Source organism: Oreochromis aureus, linkage group 13 (assembly GCF_013358895.1).
Source record: "Oreochromis aureus strain Israel breed Guangdong linkage group 13, ZZ_aureus, whole genome shotgun sequence".
Lineage (NCBI taxonomy): Eukaryota > Metazoa > Chordata > Actinopteri > Cichliformes > Cichlidae > Oreochromis > Oreochromis aureus.
In genome coordinates this window covers 22,728,301-22,750,016 of record NC_052954.1, presented here as the reverse complement: position 1 = coordinate 22,750,016, position 21,716 = coordinate 22,728,301, and the positions used below count along the sequence as shown (strand labels likewise).

The 21,716-nt window shown below is 41.8% G+C and overlaps 1 protein-coding gene across 1 annotated transcript in view; it reads right to left on the bottom strand.

Annotated features, from left to right (window-relative positions):
* The window catches only part of LOC116322194 (ankyrin-3), an 88,685-nt gene that overhangs the window by 4,612 nt on the left and 62,357 nt on the right, over positions 1-21,716 (bottom strand). Inside the window, exons 31-45 of the mRNA XM_039621910.1 lie at positions 20,913-21,009; positions 19,675-19,903; positions 19,431-19,556; positions 19,016-19,138; positions 18,448-18,474; positions 17,192-17,273; positions 8,668-15,918; positions 7,776-7,850; positions 7,291-7,422; positions 6,737-6,880; positions 1,457-1,544; positions 1,191-1,353; positions 803-880; positions 360-443; positions 133-246 (exon numbers count right to left, since the gene is read on the bottom strand). Of these exons, the coding sequence (XP_039477844.1) occupies positions 133-246; positions 360-443; positions 803-880; positions 1,191-1,353; positions 1,457-1,544; positions 6,737-6,880; positions 7,291-7,422; positions 7,776-7,850; positions 8,668-15,918; positions 17,192-17,273; positions 18,448-18,474; positions 19,016-19,138; positions 19,431-19,556; positions 19,675-19,903; positions 20,913-21,009 (8,813 nt within the window). The remainder of the gene's footprint in view (positions 1-132; positions 247-359; positions 444-802; positions 881-1,190; positions 1,354-1,456; positions 1,545-6,736; positions 6,881-7,290; positions 7,423-7,775; positions 7,851-8,667; positions 15,919-17,191; positions 17,274-18,447; positions 18,475-19,015; positions 19,139-19,430; positions 19,557-19,674; positions 19,904-20,912; positions 21,010-21,716) is intronic.

Here is a 21,716-nt window from a genome sequence, read left to right as displayed (position 1 = left end):
CCTAAAAATTGTATTTGCTGTTAACCTCCCACCCAAGTAGTTCTCAGAACTACTGATGTCCTGTGACAGGAGAATAACAGCATATCAGAGGAATCCCATCTGGATGGTAAATTAATTGGATCTTCATGCAACCTCTGATGCATCTTCTTGCAGAGTGGGACTGTGGTGAAGGTCTTTGTGCCACCTGTCACCTCCTTGGTTTTCTGGTGTGGGAGTAGACACCCGGCGAATAACCTTCCTTATGACCTGCTCAAGGCAGAAGAAAAGATCTGATGGTGCCTGATTTTATAAAAACACCATCCCTATGATGGGTATTATTTCAGAGCTGGATAGGAAATGGGAATTAAGGTATACATTACTTTTCTACTGATGAGGTTACCATCTTGGTCCATATAGTGTTCCTCTGTCATGGTCTCACCTGGGATGTTCTTTGCTTCTTCTCCCTGTTGGTATTTGTGGTTAGCATGTGAATAAAAGCTTGCCAACTTCCTGAGCACTTCACACACGATTAAAAATAATCCTTCACCATCACCACACTGAAACAAAACACCCAGTGAGAAAAATAACCCTGACAGAAAGAGGATGGATTAGTTTTCATTTATGAACTGTGACAGGGTCAGTAGAGCTTGTAAACAAACATATGCACAGTCATATCTAGACACACACATACACACAAATAGAATAAACCACCATTATACCAAGCAAGACTATTACGTATCACAGCAGACTGACCAGTCTAAACTAAACCAAACCAAACCAAACCACGGCCCAGCTCAGCACCTGCTTCAGGCTTTCAGTGTACCTTTAAAATTAGACGGCGTCTGAAGATTCTGGTGGTTACTGTCTGTTCTTCCTCTGAACCGGAATCTACACTAACTCGCTGTGGAGGAAGGTTTTATATGAACGTTACACAAGAGAGGGAGTCAAGTGGAAAAAGAAGCACATGTGTAGGACAGTTACAAATTGAAACATTTTTGTTGTTGTCCTTTATGCAGCTCAACTCCATAGTTGGCTGAATCCGGAAAGACAACTTTAGAATAATACAGAAGTTTAGTTTTCTTTAGTGTAAGATGTGCCATACATTTATGTATTTCTCCTGTAGAAATAGAAGGCAGTATAGGACTTTAGTACAGAAAATAAACAAAGATTTCATCCCTCATTGTTACAGGTACAACAGTCTTTAGTATTACCTGGACTTTTTTCTCTGACACTAGTGTTCCCTCCTCCTTTCTGCCATTTGATGATTCAGATGAGCCGTCCTGAGGTGAGTGCTTTGAGTTGTCGCCGTTCTGTCGGGACCTCCCTGATTCTCCTCTAGATGAGGAGGTGATGGAGTCACTAGAGTTCTCTTGGCTGTTGGAAAAACAAACAAAACAACACACCAAATAAGTGGTCTGAGAGATTATTATTTGGTGATTCTATTTGGGCATTGTACTTTAAAAAAAAATTATTTTACCTTTCTCGTCTGTCGAGCAAGTCTGAGCTGACACTGCGTCCTGGCGTTGGCGGTTCCACATTGACACTGGATGAATCGCTGTGCCAACCTGAAAGTGAACAAAGGTCTTGTTCTGCATGTTCAACGTGATCACAAATCTCCTGAATCCTGGACTTGGTCATCTCTTCGTTCTCCTCCTTTTCCTCTGAGCCACCTTTGTTCTTCACCTCCTCCAACAAAGACCCTAATGCTTCTTCTTTTATCTCTTTGTCCTCCTCCTCCTCCTCATCTTCTTCATTGGAGCCAGACTCATTGGGCTGAAGTTCCTCAAGTGCCTCAACCCAGGCCTGAGGGGAGAGGCGGACTACAGTCTGGTCCTCGACGTCCTGTTGTGATGTACTGCAAATATCCTTTTCACTGCTACACAACGTTGAATCCTTAAACTGCATATCTTCATGTGTATCATCTATTCTGTCACCCTCACAGAAAACTTTCTCAGTGTCTCCATCAACTTTTCTGCTATCTGCTTCAAATGTGTCACAAGCTTTTTCCATTTCATGCTCATTTCCTGGCAGGTCATACTGCTCGTTTGACAGCTGTACATCTCTCACCTCTTCCATGACATAGGCTGTCCCCTTATTCCCGTCATGAATATGATCCCGCTGGTTACTCACTAAATCTTTCTCTTCCTCTTCAGACCCCTCTTTCTGTTCCACCAAAATGGTATTTTCCTCTGTTAGTTTAGACCTATCTTTTGTTATCATCTCACATTTTCTTTCCACATTTTCAATTAAGTCTCGCTCTACCCACTTTTCCACTAATGCACTTCCCTCTTCCAACTCTGCTGCAGCCACTTCAACAACCTTCCCTAATTCTTCTGTCACTTCCTTTTCACCTCTTTTCAAACAAACATCTTGTTTTACCCCATTAAAGGGATCCAGCTGCACTCTTCCATCTCCAATTTGTGCTCTCTCTGGTGATGAAGGGGTTATCAATGAAATTGATGATAATGAAGGGGAAGATGTGGAGTATGCCATGTCAACGTCTAATTCACACATCGTGGGAAAGGACCGTGACCTGGGCCTGTGGATCGGCTCCATTTCTTGAAAAGATCGGTCCTCCTCCTCGCTCAATAGCAGCTGATCATTCAGGGCAATGTGGGGCTTTCTGGGCTTACAGGGAACAGGATCAGGAAGTTCAAATACTGGGACAGATAGGGTGAGCTCACAGGGTCTAGGGGGGCTCCTAGGGGGGCTTTCTGGCTCTCTGTTACTGGGCTCTAACTCTGGACTCCAAGGCAAGGGCTGAGGCTGGGTGTCAGCAAGCAAAGGTGTGTCTGGTTCTGGATAATGGTGCTGTTGTTGGTGGTGTGCAAGGGAAGGATTGGGAGTGACGGGGAGGTCAGACTCCAGGAAGTAGGGATCAGAGTGCAGTGTGGCGGGGGACTGCAGCTCCACTAGAATGCTCTGATAATCTGTAGGTGACAGGATGAAAAATGTACAGACATACACACACAAAAGCATAACACAAACAATTTAACACCCGAAAACACACCATAACACCACATGACATGGACAATGGCACAGAGAATGAAATGTAAAGCATGTATCCAGACAACCGTTACCTAGGATGATTATATAAGGATACATTTAACCCTTTAAAGCCTGAAGCATGAACTAATTGCCAGAATTTTTTTTAAATGGAGCATTTATTGAACCTTCTAACAATTTAAAAATTGTCAGAAGGTTTGTGTTTTTTCTTTATTTTCATGACTATTTAAATTATAGATTCTCAACGAAGGCATCAAAACTATGAATGAACACACATGCACTTATGCAGTAAACAAAAAAGTGTGAAATAACTCAAAACATATTTTATATTTTAGATTCTTCAAAATAGCCACCCTTTGCTCAGATTAGTGCTTTGCACACTCTTGGCATTCTCTCAATGAGCTTCATGAGGTAGTCACCTGAAATGGTTTTCAAACAGTCTTGAAGGAGTTCCCAGAGATCATCGGTCCATCTCATCCCAAACCATCTCGACTAGGTTTAGGTCAGGTGACTGTGGAGGCCAGGCCATCTGGTGCAGCACTCCATCAATCTTCTTCTTGGACAAATAGCCCTTACACAGCCTGGAGGTGTGTTTGGGATCATTGTCCTGTTGAAAAGTAAATGATGGTCCAACTGAACAGTTGATGTATGGTACAGATGTGTCTGCTACTGGAACTCTGTGTGCTATATATCTGAGCTCTAATCTGAGGTGCTGTTAACTTCCAGTTTCTGAGGTTGGTGACATGGATGAATTTATCCTCAGCAGCAGAGGTGACTCTTGGTCTTCCTTTCCTGGGGCGGTCCTCATGTGAGCCAGTTTTGTTGTAGCACTTGATGGTTTTTGCGACTGGACTTGGGGACACATAAGTTTTAGCAATTTTCCAGACTGACTGACCGTCAGTTCTTAAAGTAATGATGGACTGTTGTTTCTCTTTACTTAGCTGATTGGTTCTTGCCATAATATGAATTCTAACAGTTGTCAAATAGGGCTGTCAGCTGTGTACCAACCTGACTTCTGCACAACACAACTGATGGTCTCAAACCCATTAAGAAGATAAGAAATCCCACAAATGAAACCTAACAAGGCAGACCTGTGAAGTGAAAACCATTTCAGGTGACTACATCATGAAGCTCATTGAGAGAAGGCCAAGGGTTTGCAGCGCTGTCAACAAAGCAAAGCGTGGCTACTTTGAGGAATCTAAAATATAAGACATATTTAGGGTTATTTATCAATTTCTTCTTTGCTACAAAATTTCATATATATTGCTTCATATATTTGTCTTCAGTATGTATCTACAATGTAGAAACTAGTAAAAATAATAAAAAAGCATTAAATGAGAGATGTGTCCAAACTTTTACTGGTAGTGTATATTTGTAATATCCAGTGTGTGTGTTTGTATAAGATGGAAGATGGTAGGATGGCTGGATACTAGATAAATAAAATAAAATTAATGCATACATTTAACTGTACCAGACCAGCCACAACATTAAAAGTATTGTGAGAGGGGAAGTCAATATTCTATTGGAAAATATTAGTCCAAAGGGTTGATATGAACTTCAAAATTAACAAAACTGCATCAGTGAGATGCCCTGGAAAAAGTCCAATCTGGACAGAACAGGACACTAAGACAGATTTCATGTTGATCTCCTGATGGATCAGAGCTGTCTGATTGCAATACTGGGACCTCCACAATATTAGTCAGGTGGTTTTGATGTTGTGGCTGATTAGTTTAATATTAAACCTACTATACATAAAGAAGTATTTTATAAGTAGTAATCACAAATGCTGGTCGAAGTTGCTCTTATTTTAAGGATTTTGTCAGTGAGGTAAGATATTAAAAGTGGGAAATATTACTGACATGAGGCCTTATAGTGTGTGATGTGACTAATATTTACCAGGGTGTTCTGTTACATGCTCACATGGGATAGATGACAGATGAGAGTTATTAGTAGGAAGAAGCATGGAGTAGAAGGAGAACAAGATAAAGGAGAGCAAATGCTAAAGGTATATTTCCATATTAGAAGGATCGATGCAGGTTTGAGTGGGAGGTGGATTGACTGAGGGTGCACAAGTACACTGACAAACAGGACAAGGAGACAGTGAGCGGAGAGGTGGGGAAGAAGGACTTGGGCTAGGACAACGTGATCCTGAAGGAGAGATGGGAGGGAGGGTAGACATGGAAAGCGGGGACACTGGGCGGGAAGAGGAGGCCAGCTGGGTCACTAGGGACTCTTTGCTTGAGGAGGCAGTGACAGAAGGTGAGACTGTGCCTGGGGCTGTAGAGAGGATGGCTGACACAGGTATGGTGATGGGTTGAGAATGGCTAGGAGACATAGAGGAGGGTGCAAGGGTGAGGTTGGTTGGAGTTGTTGTAGGTTTGAAGGTATCACCAGAATGACAAGTGACTGATAGTGCTTGCAAAAGGTCCAGAGAGGGTATGCTGAGTCTGGGGGAGGCTGGAGCAGATGTGGGAGAAGTTGGGACAGATATAGCAGAAGAAAGAAAGGGTGATGGTGAATGAGGAGCAGGTGAAGAAGGTAAAGGTGAGGTAATAAGAGGGATTGGGGAAGAAGCAAGGGGAGAGAAAGGAAAGCCCGGGGATTGACGCGGGTCCGTATTGGGACACTGAGGGATGGGACATGCATGGGGAGAGGTGAAAATGTCGAACTCTGCTGGCTGAAATGGCGCTGAAGGTGCCAAGTCTTTGAGCAAAATGGACGACTCATAACTTGGCGAGCGGCGTGGAGGGAAGGGGTGACAGTAAAGCGCAGCTGAAGGTGTAAGGGGAGTGGGTGGAGGTGTTGGGGTTGGTGTTGGAAAGAAAGGACTGGGTGTTTGCAGGATAAAAGCTGCTTCTGGGCCTCCGGAAGTTAAGGGGATAATTATGCAAACTATGGGAAACGAATAAGGTAAGATACAAAAAAAGAGAGATAAAAAGAAACAAAAACTACATTAAACACAGTGACACATGCTTGCACAACAGGACAATGAGTGAATAATATGGGTGGATAAGGAGCAGGCATATGAGGATTTGGCCAACACATGACTCTCAATTTGTTAAGAGCAGTTATGTGCTGTTATCAGCAGTGGATACTGCTGGTGGGAGTTGATGGGAGGCAGGAGGAACAGAAGGAGGAGGAGGAAGAGGCAGTCTGGTTTCACAGAGGAAGACATTCTCTCATCTATCCAAGGAAGGCTCTGAGGAACTGGAGGAGAACTAGGAGAGCTAAACTAAGTCAGCAGAGAAAAGCAAACTACAGGGTTATATTATTTCTGCTTAAGTCACACACTGAAAAACATTCAAAGCAATATTTAGCATGCATCATGCACTTAAAGTGGAAATTAACAATGAATATTAATTGTCTGCGACAACTGGATACAGCAGTAATTTGCAGAGTATTTACCATGAGCGTAATCTAATTTTAATGAGAGTTAATTTAACAGGAGCCAATTAAAATCAGTGCAAGTAATAAAGTGCTACATAAAGAAAGTTTTAATTTAAACTAAATATTAAAATAAGATTGAAATGTAAAGCAGAAATTTCAGTGTCAAATATACTGTACAATCAGAAGGAACGTCTTTGAGGAATGGTAGGACCCAGCTGTTCACACAAATTCTAAATCCGAGTGTAAATCACCACTTGTGATTCTGATTTCACTAGTATGATACATAAGTGATCCATGCATTGCCACAAGAAAAAGAAGGTAGCAGGGAGAGGTAAGAGGTCAGCTAGACAAAGCTAAACTTTACCATCAGCCTGATCCCGGAAAACAGCGTTATCATCGGCAAAACATCTTGTGCCTGAAATGTTACCATAGTCAAATATTGGCCCCTCCAGCAAAGTCACAATATCCATCCGATTGACTTTGGTCAGCACTGCAGTTAAGGCATCCGCTGAGGAAGAAGAGAGATAAAACCAGCAAAACAGGATTTACACTTTTGAGCAAATGTAATTATGCAGATGTTTTGATTCGTCATAGCAAAACCAATTTTTTAAGCAAATATATTTTAGAGCATCTGGATGAGAAAAGAATAACAAAAAAGAAAGCAGAAAACCACGATGAGGGGAGATAATAAGGAATGAGAAAATATGACTTTCGTAGGGTCTTTACCATACAATATAAAGTACCCTGAGGCAACTGTCATTGTGATTTGGTGCTATATAAATAAAACTGAATTGAATTGAAAAATTGAAAGAAATGAACTTTCAGCAGTAAATCAACAGCAGAATGACTGAAAAAGAATGGAAACAAAAACAAGAGTAAGTAAAAAGAAAGACGTATAGACATAAAAAATAATCTTACTTGTGGCGTTTTTCCCTTCCCGACTGACCCATTTCTTAAGAAGCATGAAGCTCTGTGCTGTCAGAGAGTTCGGGTTCTCTAGTCTAATGTGATTGATCTCATCCACTGTGAAGTTCATCTCCCGAGCCAGCTCTGTTGAGACACAAAAAGCAAGCCTAACATGAACACTCAAACCTTAGTGTATTTTTTTGCACTATCCATAAACAAATTATCCTTCATTATATGTACAGTGCAAACATAAATACAAATACAAAATAAAAACGATAAAAATTCTGTTTGTAGCATTAACTGATCCACCACTTTATTTAAATTAAGTGCCTTCCTATATTTCCTTTCCTTTTTTAAGGCTTTAAAAGTTGTTGTTATCTTAATGCTACATTATAACAGTATATAGTATCAGAGGCTCTGGGTGACAGTCAGCCTGAAGATGGCAGTAAATAACAAGGCTCGGGGGCTTGAGAAATAAATAAAGCAGTGGTTATAACCTGTCCAACTGAGTCCCAAGTGATCTGCAACTATAGCCATGCGCAAGTCCGTTCGCTCACAAGGACTTTGGGGACCTGGCAAGATAGAAGACAGTGATTCATTAATACCGATAACATTTTTCTACACTTACGCGCTAATATAAAAGAAAAATACATGTGTATAATTTTCCTTTCCTGGCCACTTATTAGTCATGATTATCAGCATTAGTTATAGCTGTGATAAAAATATTTCGATTACTATGGCTACCACATTACTGGAATCATTTCCACAAGATGGCAAGGAAAGGATATTTTATACTAGAGACGCTATGGGGAACATAAATGTGTCTATATAGTAAGTGGTTCTCTGTGACAAAACAAAGCATAACATGACTCTCAACAACAGACTTCTAAAAATCTACAGTGGAAAGATCTATGTTAGAATCTAAAATGTTAACATGCGAAGACGCTTTTGTGTGTTCTTTGCCAACACTAGTTAGTTTAAATGACGACTGCATGAAATAGTCTGTAAAAACAAACTACACAATAACTCAGTAACAACCCTGCACAGACAGACAGACAGAGACAGACCAGGGATTTGTAAAACAAGTGACTGGTTGTGCCAGTGACCAGTCACTACTACTGGCATGCTGACTCTAACTATGGAAGGTAAACAGGGTCAAAAGAGGAGAACAGAAGAAAGAGAATATTGCGACACGGACAATACAGTACACAGTACATCAATGAAAAAAAAAAAAATTTAAATGACAGCTACTATTCTGAAGGGAATATGTAAACACGCCACAGGCATTCCAGTCAATCCATTAAACGATCACAACGATGTCATGCAACTACAAGTGAAATATAGAAATATATAGATGTATTTTAAACATAGTGTGAAAATTTTACAAACTAGGCTTGATCTCCGCGATGGGAGGCGTTCGAGACCCTGTGAGTCCCTGACTGCCCTCCTTCCCACCAGTCCGCCTACTCCTCCTGCTCCTCTCACTGCCGGAGGCCCTGTCCGTCGTCGCCACCTTTGCCCTTACGGACGCGGCCCCGGCCTCAGCCCTCGAACCTCTACCAGACCTGGATGAGCGGGAGGGCTGGGAGGGCTGGGAAGGCTGGGAGGCGTCCGACAGAGAGGTGCTCCGGGAGGTGCTGTCTTCCTCCGACTGCTCTGTCTGCGTCTTTTTCTCCTCGTCTGACAGGCGGTCCACCAACTTTAGCGTCTCCCCGCTAATGTCTTTAAAGTATTCGATGGTGCGCTTACAAAGCTCACTAGGGTTTTCCTGTCTGTCTGGTCTACATACTCCCTCAATTGCGACACTGCTGACCTGATGCCTGTCCTTCAGTGGAAGCCTTGAGGGCAACTGTATGGCTGCTCTCTCTGTGGCCAGTGCCCTCATTGGCTGTGAGGTAACCCGAACTGAAACAACTGAGCTAGCTGTAGAAGCAGGGCTGCTCTTTTTAACATCCTTTATTGGTATCCTAGACCTGGGCTCTACTTTGGCTATGGCTGGCTCGCCTCTTTTTTTAACCTCAACTTTCACTGCTTGTTTCGGCTTCTGTTTACCTATGGCTGTTCCCTGCGTGTGAAATGACCACCCTGATGCTTTAACTGGAAGTCTTGACTTGGGCTGCTTCACTTCATTTTCTTTAACTGTTTCATTTTTCTGCTCCTGCACCTGACTACTGCTGTGCACTTCCACTCTTTCTTCTAATTCCCTACAGCAAAGCGTTTCTATCCTACTAGCTTTTTGGAGGGTGGGTTCAGAAGAGGACTGCAAATTAAACACCACACTGCCACACTGTATGTAGTTGGCCTGTACACTGGAGGACTCAAGGTTATTATTGTTGTTGCAGTTTTCAGAGGGGTAATCTCTTCTTTCTAATCTGGGCGAAGTGTGGCTGCTAGACTTGCTGTCTGTAGACTGCCCCTCTATACTAATGTATTCTGGCACCAGCTGGCCCTCAGATATCTCAGCTTTACAATCAGTGAGATCCCCTGAGTCTTTTTTCACAGTTATAGAGGCAGCTATGCCCATCTTAATAGGAGTACGTAATTTCGAATCAACCTTAGAGGCTGTGATTGTGCATGACGAGGCAGTTTCAGCTATGGCTTCACAGATGGGGGCATCAGTACCAGCATAGCCAGTGTCACTGCGAGGCTGTGCAGGACTGCATTTTGCTGTAGTTGCTGCTGGTGTTGTTGGTGTAGTGCTGCTGTCTGTGGTAGTATCTATAACCTTCACCTTTCCATCTACAGTGGCCCTCTCCCCTGTTTTTGATTGAGAGGAAAGTACCCCCAGGATCTTGCCCCCTCGCCCCTTTTCCCCTGTTTTAGGGTCAGAGGAATGCTCACCAATCTGGAAAAACTGAAGCCTCTCTTCAACAAAGTCCCGCTTGCTCATGTCAATAGCACCACTGCGGGTCATCTCAAACATCTTCCCTTCGTGGAAAGGGAAAGGGTTAGGCTCACTAGTCGGTGTGCTCTCATCAGTTGGTGTTCGAGCAGGGGTTGTGTCAGGAGTTGTAGCCTGTGAGTCCTCCACTGATAAGCCATAGGGTTTTGGGTCATCGTCTTTTGATTTGGACTCAAAAACCCCATCATTATCAACCCCTTTTGTAGACCAGGGGTCAAAGTCCAAACCTTTGGTGGCCACAGTTTTAAAGGGTGAATTCAGCTCCTCTTCAAGTTGATAGCCAAAGTAGTTTTCTCCAAAGCCCTGCCTATCTGGATGTCTTCCTTCAAGAGTGTAATCTTTTTCATCCCCACTACTTTGCAGAGAAGATGCACTGATTTTAGTCTTTCCATCTCCCCCTTCCTCACATTTCTCTTCCTCTATCACTTCAAGCTTGGACTGGCTAAATGCACCTGCTGTTTTTCCATCATTAGACAGGCTAGATGTTTTTGGATCTTCGCTCAGTCCATCATCCTCATCCTGAAGGTCATACCCATCTAAAGAGTCAATTTCAGTTGCATCTGTGTCATGAGAGAACTCAGCAGTGGTCGCTAATGAGCAGTCAGTGATTGACTGATCATTGCCATTTTGCTCAAAATCAGCATCCTCTCCCTTTACTACACCATTGATCCCAGAGTCCTTATTTCCATTTTTCTCTGATTTTTGGGGTTTTGGACATTTCTCTCCTTCTTCCTTCATTTTAAATGTATACTTTTTGAGTGGGATGGGATGAAAGACAGACTCATCATCACTAGAGTCACTGTTATCGGCTCCGGGGGGAATAGGGGATGGAGGCTGGACCCTGATGACTGGCTCAGCTAAGAGGTGTCTATCATGTTCCTCTTGCAGGTTAACCTCCATCATCTCTGTCTCTGAAGAAGAAGCACACGAACCCCTTTTCTCTGGATTGGACTGTTCTGCTTCTATAGGAGGAGGCGGTGGAAACTCTATATAAGTCACTCTTTTGTCCTTTGACCTTTGTCTCTCTCCATCCTGCTTTTTATTCTCTGGGGAAGCTGGCTTAGGTTTTTCCTTTGAGGGCTCTTTGTAGATGAAGGTCTTTCCTTCTTCCTCCTCAGACTCCTCTGGGATAGGACTTGGCATGCCAGGCATGAAGCCTATCACAGAGTCTGGCGTTCTGGAGGTCAGGCTCATTTCCTCTGAGCTGGGGGTCTCAGGGGTAACAGGACTTTTCCCAGAGCTTTCAATGAAAGTCACTTGTTCTAGAGTGTCATCTTCTGGACTTCCTTGAGGTGATGGCGACTGCTTTTGTTTGACAGAGTAAAATGCACCCCTAGTTTCATGCACTGTCCTACTCTCGTGGCTTACTATCTTTTTGTATGTTCCCAGCTGACCCGAAGCTGTCTCTTTCTCATACTGCTTTCCTACTTGGATGCTGACATAAACAGGCAAGGGCTTAATATCTTTAAAACCCTCAGTTACAACTACAGGAGTTACTTGATCCAAATATTCTACTTGGTCACTATCAACACCATTACACACTACATTTGACTGGCTACCCTCTGATGAATCTGTGGATTTTCCTACTGATGATCCACGGGTAGACTTATTGGATTCAGAGCTACTGTGTACCCGATTTCGAGCTGAACTATGAGACCCTGTCCTCTCAAGTGGTTCAATAGGGGTATCAGATTTTAAAGGGGGAGATTTCTGATTTTCTGAGAAATTAGATGGTTTTCTTACAGGAATTTGTGATTCCGAGTTTTTTTTTAGACTATCGTTGCTGTTTGGACTTTCTCGGACAACAAATTCTGTGTAGATTATTTTTTTTGTTGTTTCTTGTCTTTGGGAATCACTATTATTGCTGCCTTTCATAGAATCATGGATTAATGAATTAGATAGTTTGGGAGATTGAGGTTTATAGTTTCCGTACCCTTGGTTCTCCCATGTTCTGAATAACTTGCTCTCATCTTGATCTTTTCCACTAGTCTCATGCTTGGGTGAGAACTTATTTGTTTCACTCTCTTGACAACTCCTCTGATTTCCCACACCATCTCCTGTTTTTGGGACACCTGAACCAGCAAATACCTGGTAAACAGGAAGCTTACTTTCCTGGAGCTTTCTGATAGGAGGATTTGAATTTTGGACACCCTGAGGACTCCTATCTTGCCTTTGAGCCTCTTGCTCAAACTTTAGCCTCACTGCACTGACTTTGGAGGAAGACATCTGAAAAGGTTTAGGGTTTTCACCTGTAGTTACCTGTGATTTACCATCACCTTGTCTTCTTGAGTCTGAATCACAATACTGTAACAATACTCTCCTTTCTGGACTGCTTGGTAAACTGGCACATTTCCTGTCACTGGAGGTGAACCTGTCTCGAAGCCTTTCCCTGCTCCACTCTTCCCCACTACTCCCACTCCTATAAGCTGATCTTTCTGGACTGCTGTGTGTAGAGCTGGGCCCTGACCGTGATTCTCTGAAGTCTGGTCTACGAGATTTCTTCTCTGGAGATGACAACTCATCATTGAGCTGTTCTGTTTTATCACGGAAGAACTGAGACACCTCACTTAGTTTTTCCTCTGCCTCTTTTACAGTTCTGTCCACCCTGTCCTCATATATAAGCTGTTCTCTGTCCTTATTCTGGGTGTCATCTGACACACGCATCCAAACAGACTGCTTGGGGCTACCAGGCTCAGATGAATATTGCAAAAGTGTCAGTTTGTCAAAGTTGTCATCAACATTGGCCATTCGTCCAGATTTATCAAAGACGTTTCTTGTTGACCTAAAGACATACTCTGTCCTTGGCCCTACTGATCTACCCTCACTGTGACTGCTTCTATCTGGTGAGCAGAAGCGAGACCTATCTCTCAAATATTCTTCTGTGTCAGAATGAGATTGGTCAAATTTCTCAGAGAGTAGCATTTTCTCTGCAAAATTGTAAGACTCCCCTCTAAGCTCTGATGACTCATCCTCATTGTACTCAACAGACTGTTGGCTAAGTAGCTTTAGAGTTTTGTAAGAGTCATCTGTCATGAGCTGGGCTGAATTAGGGCGACTGTCTTCTTCCTGGGACATGGGTGTGTTCACTCTTGGGGAGTCAAGGTACACTGGGAGAGACTCCTCGGTCTCTTCCTCATCTTGTCTATTCCCTGGATAGTAGTACATTTCCTTCTCCGCATGGTTTTTTGTCTCTCTGATGATGACTTCTGTTGGTTCTGTTTTATTGCCCTTTTCAATATGAACCTCAATTATTCTTTCAACTTTAGGTTTGGAGTTGATATCCTCGAGGACTCTCTGAGATGTTTCCTCATTGCTTGACTTGTGTTCAAACAGTCCAGCCAGCTCTCTAGAAGGGTCTTTGCCTGACTGAAATGCCTTCATTATGTCATGCACAGACATCGTCTCCTCACACCTCTCAGATGCTGCTTCTTTGCCAGGTGGTTTGTGGTACACCATCCTGGTGGTGGTAGTGATGTGAGTTTCCTCCTTTACCCTCATCCCTTTCCCCATGGGATCTTCGTCAGGGCTGACTTTAATTGAATAGCATTTATTCTGGTCTGCAGTTGACGTAGTTTGATTTTGATGCCCTTTAGCATCTGAATCAATATATCTTACTGGGTGAGCATCCTCCATTGCAGGTTGTTTGTTGTCCTCTGGAGACTCATAACTCCTGATGACATGGACAACCTCAGTTCTAGTCTCAGTGATCACTGGTGGAACTGGGATATCCTGAAAAAGGGCCTTGGGGCCCATGCCTTCTGCACTTTGAGGGGCAGAGGGTGTTCTTTCACTTCTGGTCTCAAAGCCACTGTCTGAGAGAGGGCTTTTATCTTGTTCATGTGAGATATCATCAGGGGATTCTAGCACAGTATCTGCTCCAAAAAGCGTATCAGCTATTTTACTGATCTCCTTGTCAGAAGAAGAAGACCTCATGTTTGTTGGAGGCATTTTGAGCTTATGTTCCTGAACTGCTATGGTGGGTTTTAAAACACGTTTCTGCTTCTCTTTCCCATCTTCTTCTCTTTTGCCCTCATCTGCTTTATGCTTTGTATCATACATTTTGGTGAAAGAGCTGTTGCCCACATCAGTGGCCAGGTAGTCAACCACTTTGGACAGATTGAAATCTCGATCAGGAATTGTTTTTGATTTGGCTTGAGGGACCACTGTCTCATATCTTGGGGGATAGCTCCAGTTGCTTGGGGGTTGTTCAACTTGTACTTTCGAGAAATGTATGTCATCCAATGAATCCCTGGCCAGGGAAACCCTACCATCCTTCACACCATCTTTAGTGAGGATTTCACTGACTTTTACCAAGTCTTGCTTTACTTTCTCCACAATCCGATATGGCTCCTCATCTTCTATCTTAGCCTCTCTGGGAGAATCAGACTGAAATCCTTTATTTGCTGTGGAATTTGGGTCTGTCTGCAAAATGGCTGACATTCGAATCAAGTCCTCCTTCATTTCAGCTACATCCTTCAGAATCTCTTGGCTAGATGACAGTGGTGATGTGGTATTTGACTTGAGGCCAGCAGAAAAGGGAGCTTTGATAGGGGAAAGCGTTTTGGCAAAGGAAGACTGCAACTGAGCATTTACCTCAACTGGCACAGTCTTCCTTGGGGATAGAAGAGCAGCAGCTGACTTTGACACCTCAGGTAACTTTTTAAACTGGTGCTCTGGCAGCACATTAATAACAGAGTACACTGGAACAGTCATTGTACTGGACGTTACAGCAGTGGTAACATTAGTGGGGGATCTTAGTGAGGGATACAGGGAATTAGAAGCTGATGATCTAATGGACTGATATGAGGAAGATGCAGAAGAAGACATGGACTTCAGGGTGCCATAACCTGCAGAGCAAGAATTGAATGTTTTTTCAACTTCATCAAATGCTGCATTGACACTTGTGGTTGCAGCATTGGTGGTTGCTTGTATCCTCTCTTGGAGACTGCTGGAGAGAAGAGATGTTGGGGATGAAGAACGGTACTGTGTGGGCGAGACACTTCCATTGATCAAAGCTGCAGCACTTGGGGAGGAGTTGGATTTCAGTGGTGATGAAAGGGACGAAAACAGGTTTCTTGCAGGGCTTGTGACGTCAGAGGCAAAGGAACGCACAGAAGAGAGACCAGGTACAGTTTTTATAGGTGATGAGGACGATGCAGTGCCACTAGATCCTCCCATAACGGTCTTATATGGCAGGGGTGAACTGAACATACTCAGAGAAGATTTGGGAGAGCTTGGTGGGGTCATGCCCATAGATGATCTTTCAAGAAGAGTGCTCCCTCTTTCAGGGACAGTTAAAGGGGAAGTTCTAGCAGACAATGCTGCCAATCCTTTCATAGACAGAGGATCTGGGGCACTTTTGCCCGGTGAAGAAAGGGGACTGGGGCTGACCTGGACGGGGTACTGAGCTTGCTGGACTACCGTTTTTATAGGAGAGGAGATGGTTCTGTAAGATCGGATGGGAGAGGCTATGTCACTAACTGACTTTACAGAAGAGGCAGGTGATCCAGGGATGTTTGTCTTGATGGGGGAGGCAGAGTTGATGGACCAGACAGACTTTAATGGAGAGGCAGAGGGCGTGTTGGATGACGAACTGGAGAGGGAGCCAAACCCAGACTTGGCTTGGCCAGGGACGGTGACAGGAACAGGCGACCACGCCTGATAAGGTCTCGTTGAAAAGACAGGTTTGTGAGGGTAGCTAGAAGGCTGTGTTCTCGGCGAGCTTCGATCAGTTGTTTCTTCAACAATAATTTAAACCAAAAGCAATAAGGAAGTAAAAATAAAATCCAACATAAAATAATTTGAAATAAAACATAAAAACCAGAAAGAGAAATTTGAGTCAGTCAGAAAGGGCATTACTCTCAAAGGCATAATTTTACACTTGAAATGTAAAAGGCCCATATTGATGTGATGATGAGCAATGAGAATAAATACACTCAATACAGAATGGATCTTGGAAAAAATAAACAAAACAAACAAAAAACAAAACAAAAATGCTTGATATGATAGATGTGACAAAAAGGTCATGATAACCAAAATATGCAATTCCATTGACTTTTGATGTGCTTAATCTATTTGCTCCTAACAACAGTGCCTTTTACTGTGTATGTTTGATTAAAAAGTCTTTGTCTTTTCATTTAGTACATTTTCAATGCCAGGTGACCCCACAAGTGTATATTATTAATAAAAAAAAATATCACCTTAATATATTGGTCACAACTTAAAATAAAATATGAGGTTGCACTTTACAAAAAAATGTGACCTGCAGTGAAAGATTTATTTAAATGGTCACAATTGTATCTATCTCTAGCTAAGTATATTATTAAATAATCCTAATCCTTTTCACAAAATTGTCAGAAAGACAAGTTTAGAATATGAAAATAAAGCAAAGATAGTAGATCGAGAAGAAAGAGCTCTGGCCCTAAAACATAATATCTGTGAGTAAAGGTATTCCAAGGTTTCATTAAAGGCAAAAAAAACCATTTTTAAATCAAATCTTGTGCTCTAAAAGAGTCACTGTGGGGGGGAAGAAAGTTCATGTAAAGTGCAACCTATTTCATGTTAATATACACAGCCGCACGCAATCATAAAGCCAATAAAAGAGTGAAATGGCTGCTGAAAGAATGAGAACATTTCAAAATAATATTTTTATTCAACATGAATTTAAACATTTCTGTTCAAATGACACACGAACAGACATTGACACCAGTGACAATAACATAACAGTCAAAACAGGAGACATTTTGTCAACATGGGGTGGGTAAGCAAAGCATGACACACAGGAAACCATGCAAATGTTTGCGGAATGAAAGATGATAAAAGAGTATGTGTTGGGTGGTAGGAATAAATGCTCGATGGACATGTTTTGTCAGGGTTCTATATTATATGTAAATGAGAGGTAGAAATATGTAAACTATATCATGGGACCTTTCAGACACTAAAACTGATTAAAATAACATAAATATCTGAAAGCAATTAAAAATTTCACGTAGGTAAAAATGGGAAACTCACTCGCTGCTGGGTCGGTCAAATAGCTGTAGCGCTTACGCAAAGCTAAGGAGGCAAAGGTATGACGTCGCTCTGGCTTTTCAGTCTGAAACAAACAAAAAAGAACAAAAGATGCTTCAACATAAAAATAAAGTAAAATGTGCTTGAAACTAACAGAAATAAGTCTAAATATTTTTGTTAACTTGTTAATTTAGAAGTTATAGTGCAAGGAAATAAACCTGCTTTTTTAGTCAACCAGTGCATGCTGTTAGTACTTGCACAGGGAGGCACTACAGGTATGTGTCTTCAAAAAACTACAAACGATAAATGATTTGCATGTAATCCCTGCGCTGGCAATTGGTGCAACTTACAGTTAAGTATGGTATATTGAATAAATTTCTTCTCATCTTCACATCATGGTAAATCTTAAAACGTCAGTAACAATAACTGTGTCAGTGTTGGTATCAATAGGTTCTCCAAATTTTCATATTTCACAAATGTGCATTTCATGATTTAAAATCTAATCTGATGCCAATTTTTAGTGTAAAAGCAATTACTAGTGTGAAATGTAGCCTTTGTAAAGAGGTAGGTAACTCACAAAAGTGAGTGCAGTGTGTTTATTCTTTGCAGACAAACAGCCTCAAAGTTTTTGAAACTATGACTACAGTTTTTTGCAAATCCTAATGAACTTGTTTGCCGAACCTTAACTATTCCAATATCACACTGTTGTTGAAATAAACGTTTATTGTTGGAATCTTCTTCCATAAATGTTTTGGCATGCAGTGGAGAGAGTTAGTACTATTGTTACAGAAAAGCCAAGGAAAAGGACAAAAAATACGAGAAACCCCAATACAAAAAAACAACGACTAAGTGGACAAATAATAAAAGTTAGGGTTACACGTCCGGCTGACAAAATATACCAAAGGCTCTATATGTTTATAGTAAGGACGAAGTCCTGTTTAACATGTATGGAAAATAAGATAGTGATGAATAACAAGCCGAGATGTGATACAGCAACTGGCTCCACTGGACTTGGGATGGAGACAACGATAAATAAATCCTTGCAGATTAAAACAATTGCCATTTCCACTCATGCACTGCAGGGTCAGGATTGACACGGCTGTGTAAAAACGTGCGCTCAGAAGCATCTTCCACATTTAGGTACAGAACTGAGGTAAGGTATTTGCAAAACGCATATTTACAACGTTCTCTGCAGTAAAGCCAACAGAAAGGACGACAAAGAAGAAGCGGCTTCGTGTGATGATGAAGAATTTGTTTACCTCATCATCAGGATCAGACTCCATATCCTGTGGTATTCCAAGATGCATTGCAGGAGAGGAGAGAGATGACACAATGGAGAGCAGGGAGGTTATAGTGAGCGGGAGGTGAAAATAAAACTCAGGGGATGAAAATGGAGCAGCAAAAACAACAAAAAGCATCAAAAATCTATGGGATTAATAAAACCACACAGCAAAATAAACAAAAGCAAAAGCAAAGTAAATACAGTTTCTTGTGATCAATCAACACCACAACAAACAAACAAACAAAGTATTGTTTTGTTGTTTTTTCGGCATAATTCTTATGTACCCACAGAGAGCCAGGCACTAGAGCAAAGCATGATGTGCATGTGTGGCTGCAATGTGTACGTTGTGGGGTCTTATGACTGGCACAGGCTTTAACATTAATAAAAGACACAAGGAGCAGGCAGTCACTTCTAGACCAGATGAGCTTCAAAGATTTCTCTTGGTCTCGGGAGGACAGTGTTTGTTGTTCTTCAACTGATTCATTTACATGTAGATGATATGACGTGGCCTAAAAGAATCAACAGTTTAATCATGGAAATCGTACCTTCTTGTGGGTTGGCAGTGTGATATTCAAATTGCATATGGCAGTCTGTGGAAGGCCTTTTGTGGTTTTTGGCTCTCTCAGGAAGGAGAGGCGCCCACATGGTTCTTGGCCCATGTCTCTGATCTGCAGAAGACAGTAAACACTTGTTCAACGAAGCCTAATGTCACTAAAAAAAAGCATTTCTTCTTAATTACAGGAGTAATTATCAATGCACCTCAACCTACTGCAGTGTTTTTATATACAAGTAAAGATATAACAGGGAAAAATATAATCCATTTATAAGCATGTATGTCAAAGAACATGAGATAATTAATGCAGACTCAAGGAAAGCAGAGTTGTTTCTGAAATGCACCTGTATAAAGGAGGCTACAGTAAATGCTAACAGAGAGCGTGACAGGAAGAACACATCCTATACCTTTACGTTGAAAGGAAGCCTGTTTTCCTTGAAGGAGAAGAAGTTAAATACCAGCTGCTGCCCGCTTTTGGCAAGAGGGGAAAGATTGCCATAACAATCCATGTAGATCGGCTTGCCCTCAAGAACCTACAGAAATCCATTATCCAAAAATATAGAATCACAGCACATTGTTTTATTTTATCTGTCAGTGCAGTTTTTATTAGACTCTCTTACTGCAGAATATTTGTTTGCATGCCCATCCCACCTCAATATCTTTGCTGCGGGCCACCTCCTCAAAGTTCTCCTGCTGCTCGAGGGTCTTGTCCACTTTGTCGTCCGTCATGCAGAAGCAGCGCAGCCGAGCCTCAACAGCATCATTCATCTTGGCGAACACCACAAATTTGGCCAGGTACGGCACGCAGATCAGCTCCCGGTATAACTGAGACGCTAGACTCACCGTCTCAGGAATCTGGTGACAGTCTGCGAGCCAAAACCTGAGGGGGAAAGATCCGAGGCAACACAAAAAGTAAATAAATAAAGCAGTTTTGTATGTATCTTCTCACAGGCCTATAACAGTCATTCCAAATAATAATCTAAGCGATCAAACAAACTTTGCTATTTCTCTGAAGAGTGCAAAAAGACACATGACATCTGTGTAGTAATCTAATTATAGAGTACCAAAGGGTGCTCTGTTAGTATCAGGCTACACACTCACCACATGATTTAAATCAAGTTAGGATGGAAAATCATGACTTTGCGTAATGTAACTGAAAGGTTCACTTCCTGAGGTCAGTTTAGCAGCATACTTCAACAATTTGTGGTTTGTTGACTTTGCACCACACGGTTAAATGTGTAACTAAGTGTAACCCTGTCAGAGGGGAACTCTGTCAACTAACTGGTTGTATTTTTGAGCTTTTATCTCGTGGTATATTTGGGCATTCACTGCCAACTTCTGCAAATACACTGTCAATATTTTGAAGCTCACAATAATGTTTTCTGGAAGAGAGTTAAACTCCCTTGGGTTACTTGTTGGGACTTCCACTGAGGTGAGACTAGACCTGCAACTAACTGCTTTTATTATCAAGGCCTCCAGAAAATATAAACTATACACTGATATTTGATATTGATAAATATACACTGAACCAACCATACTTTAACTTATTACTTTTATTATTGATACATCCAGTCATTATTATTAATTATTAATAAAGAAAGTTATACCTGTTTCTAGGGCTCGATGTACTATATTCTCCCTCCACAAATGTAACAGTTTCACTCCATAATTAGTCCAATTAGTCAAAATTTAGTAATTTTCTTAATACTTTGCCATCCAAAATACTCTGATTATTCAAGACAGAGCTATAACATGGGTGCCATTTGTTTGTCTGTCTGTTTGTCAGCAAGACCATTTCATAACAACTGACTGACAGCTGGAGCATCGGTATATACATGCAGTGGTCCAGTTCTGATTTGCCGTGTGTATAACATACGAGTGTGTCTCACCTGGCCGAAACATTTGTGGTGAAGGAAACGCAGTCAGTTACAAAGGACAGTGGTGTGGTTCCTGTGATGTCCTCCCACTGCGCAGGGGAGGTTCCTCCTGCATTAAAAACAGGGACAAAAATTTAGCTCACTGCCTTTTCAGCATGAGCAGTTTTTAGCTTACGTAATCGCTGTTCTTTTATCGTCTTAGCTCTGCATTTTTTACTATCAAAGTAGACCTGATGAGACTACTCGACTCATAATGATTTGTACAGTGCTGTGCAAAAGTCTTAAGCTATTCCTTAGGTTTTAAAATTTCATTTTGTATATTTTCCTCGAAAAATGGAAAATAGGTGTACTGACATGTGAAAACATAAATGGAAACAAAGTAGATAAGGCAAAAGCAGAGTTTTCACAATTCTAATAAGCTTGAAAGTCAGTATTTGTTATGACCACCTTTATTCTTCAACACACCCTGAACTCTCTTAAGCAAGCTTTCATTTAATTTCTTTAAGGAGCTTTCAGGAAAAGTTCTCCAGGATTCTTGAAAGACATTCAAAGCTCTTCTTTGGATGCTGGCTGCTTTTTGTTCCAATAATCACACACTGCTTCAACAATGTTGTGGTCCTGGCTCTGGGGAGACTCATCCATGACTGAGAGGGTTCCACTGTGTGTTTGTCTAATCAGGTATGATTTTACTGCATTGGTGATGTGTTTAAAATCAATCTCATGCCCCCCAAAAGATGGTATTGCATAGTGAATCTTTCTGCGTTCATAATTCCATCAATTTTGACAGGATTCCCAACACCACTGGCTGAAATACAG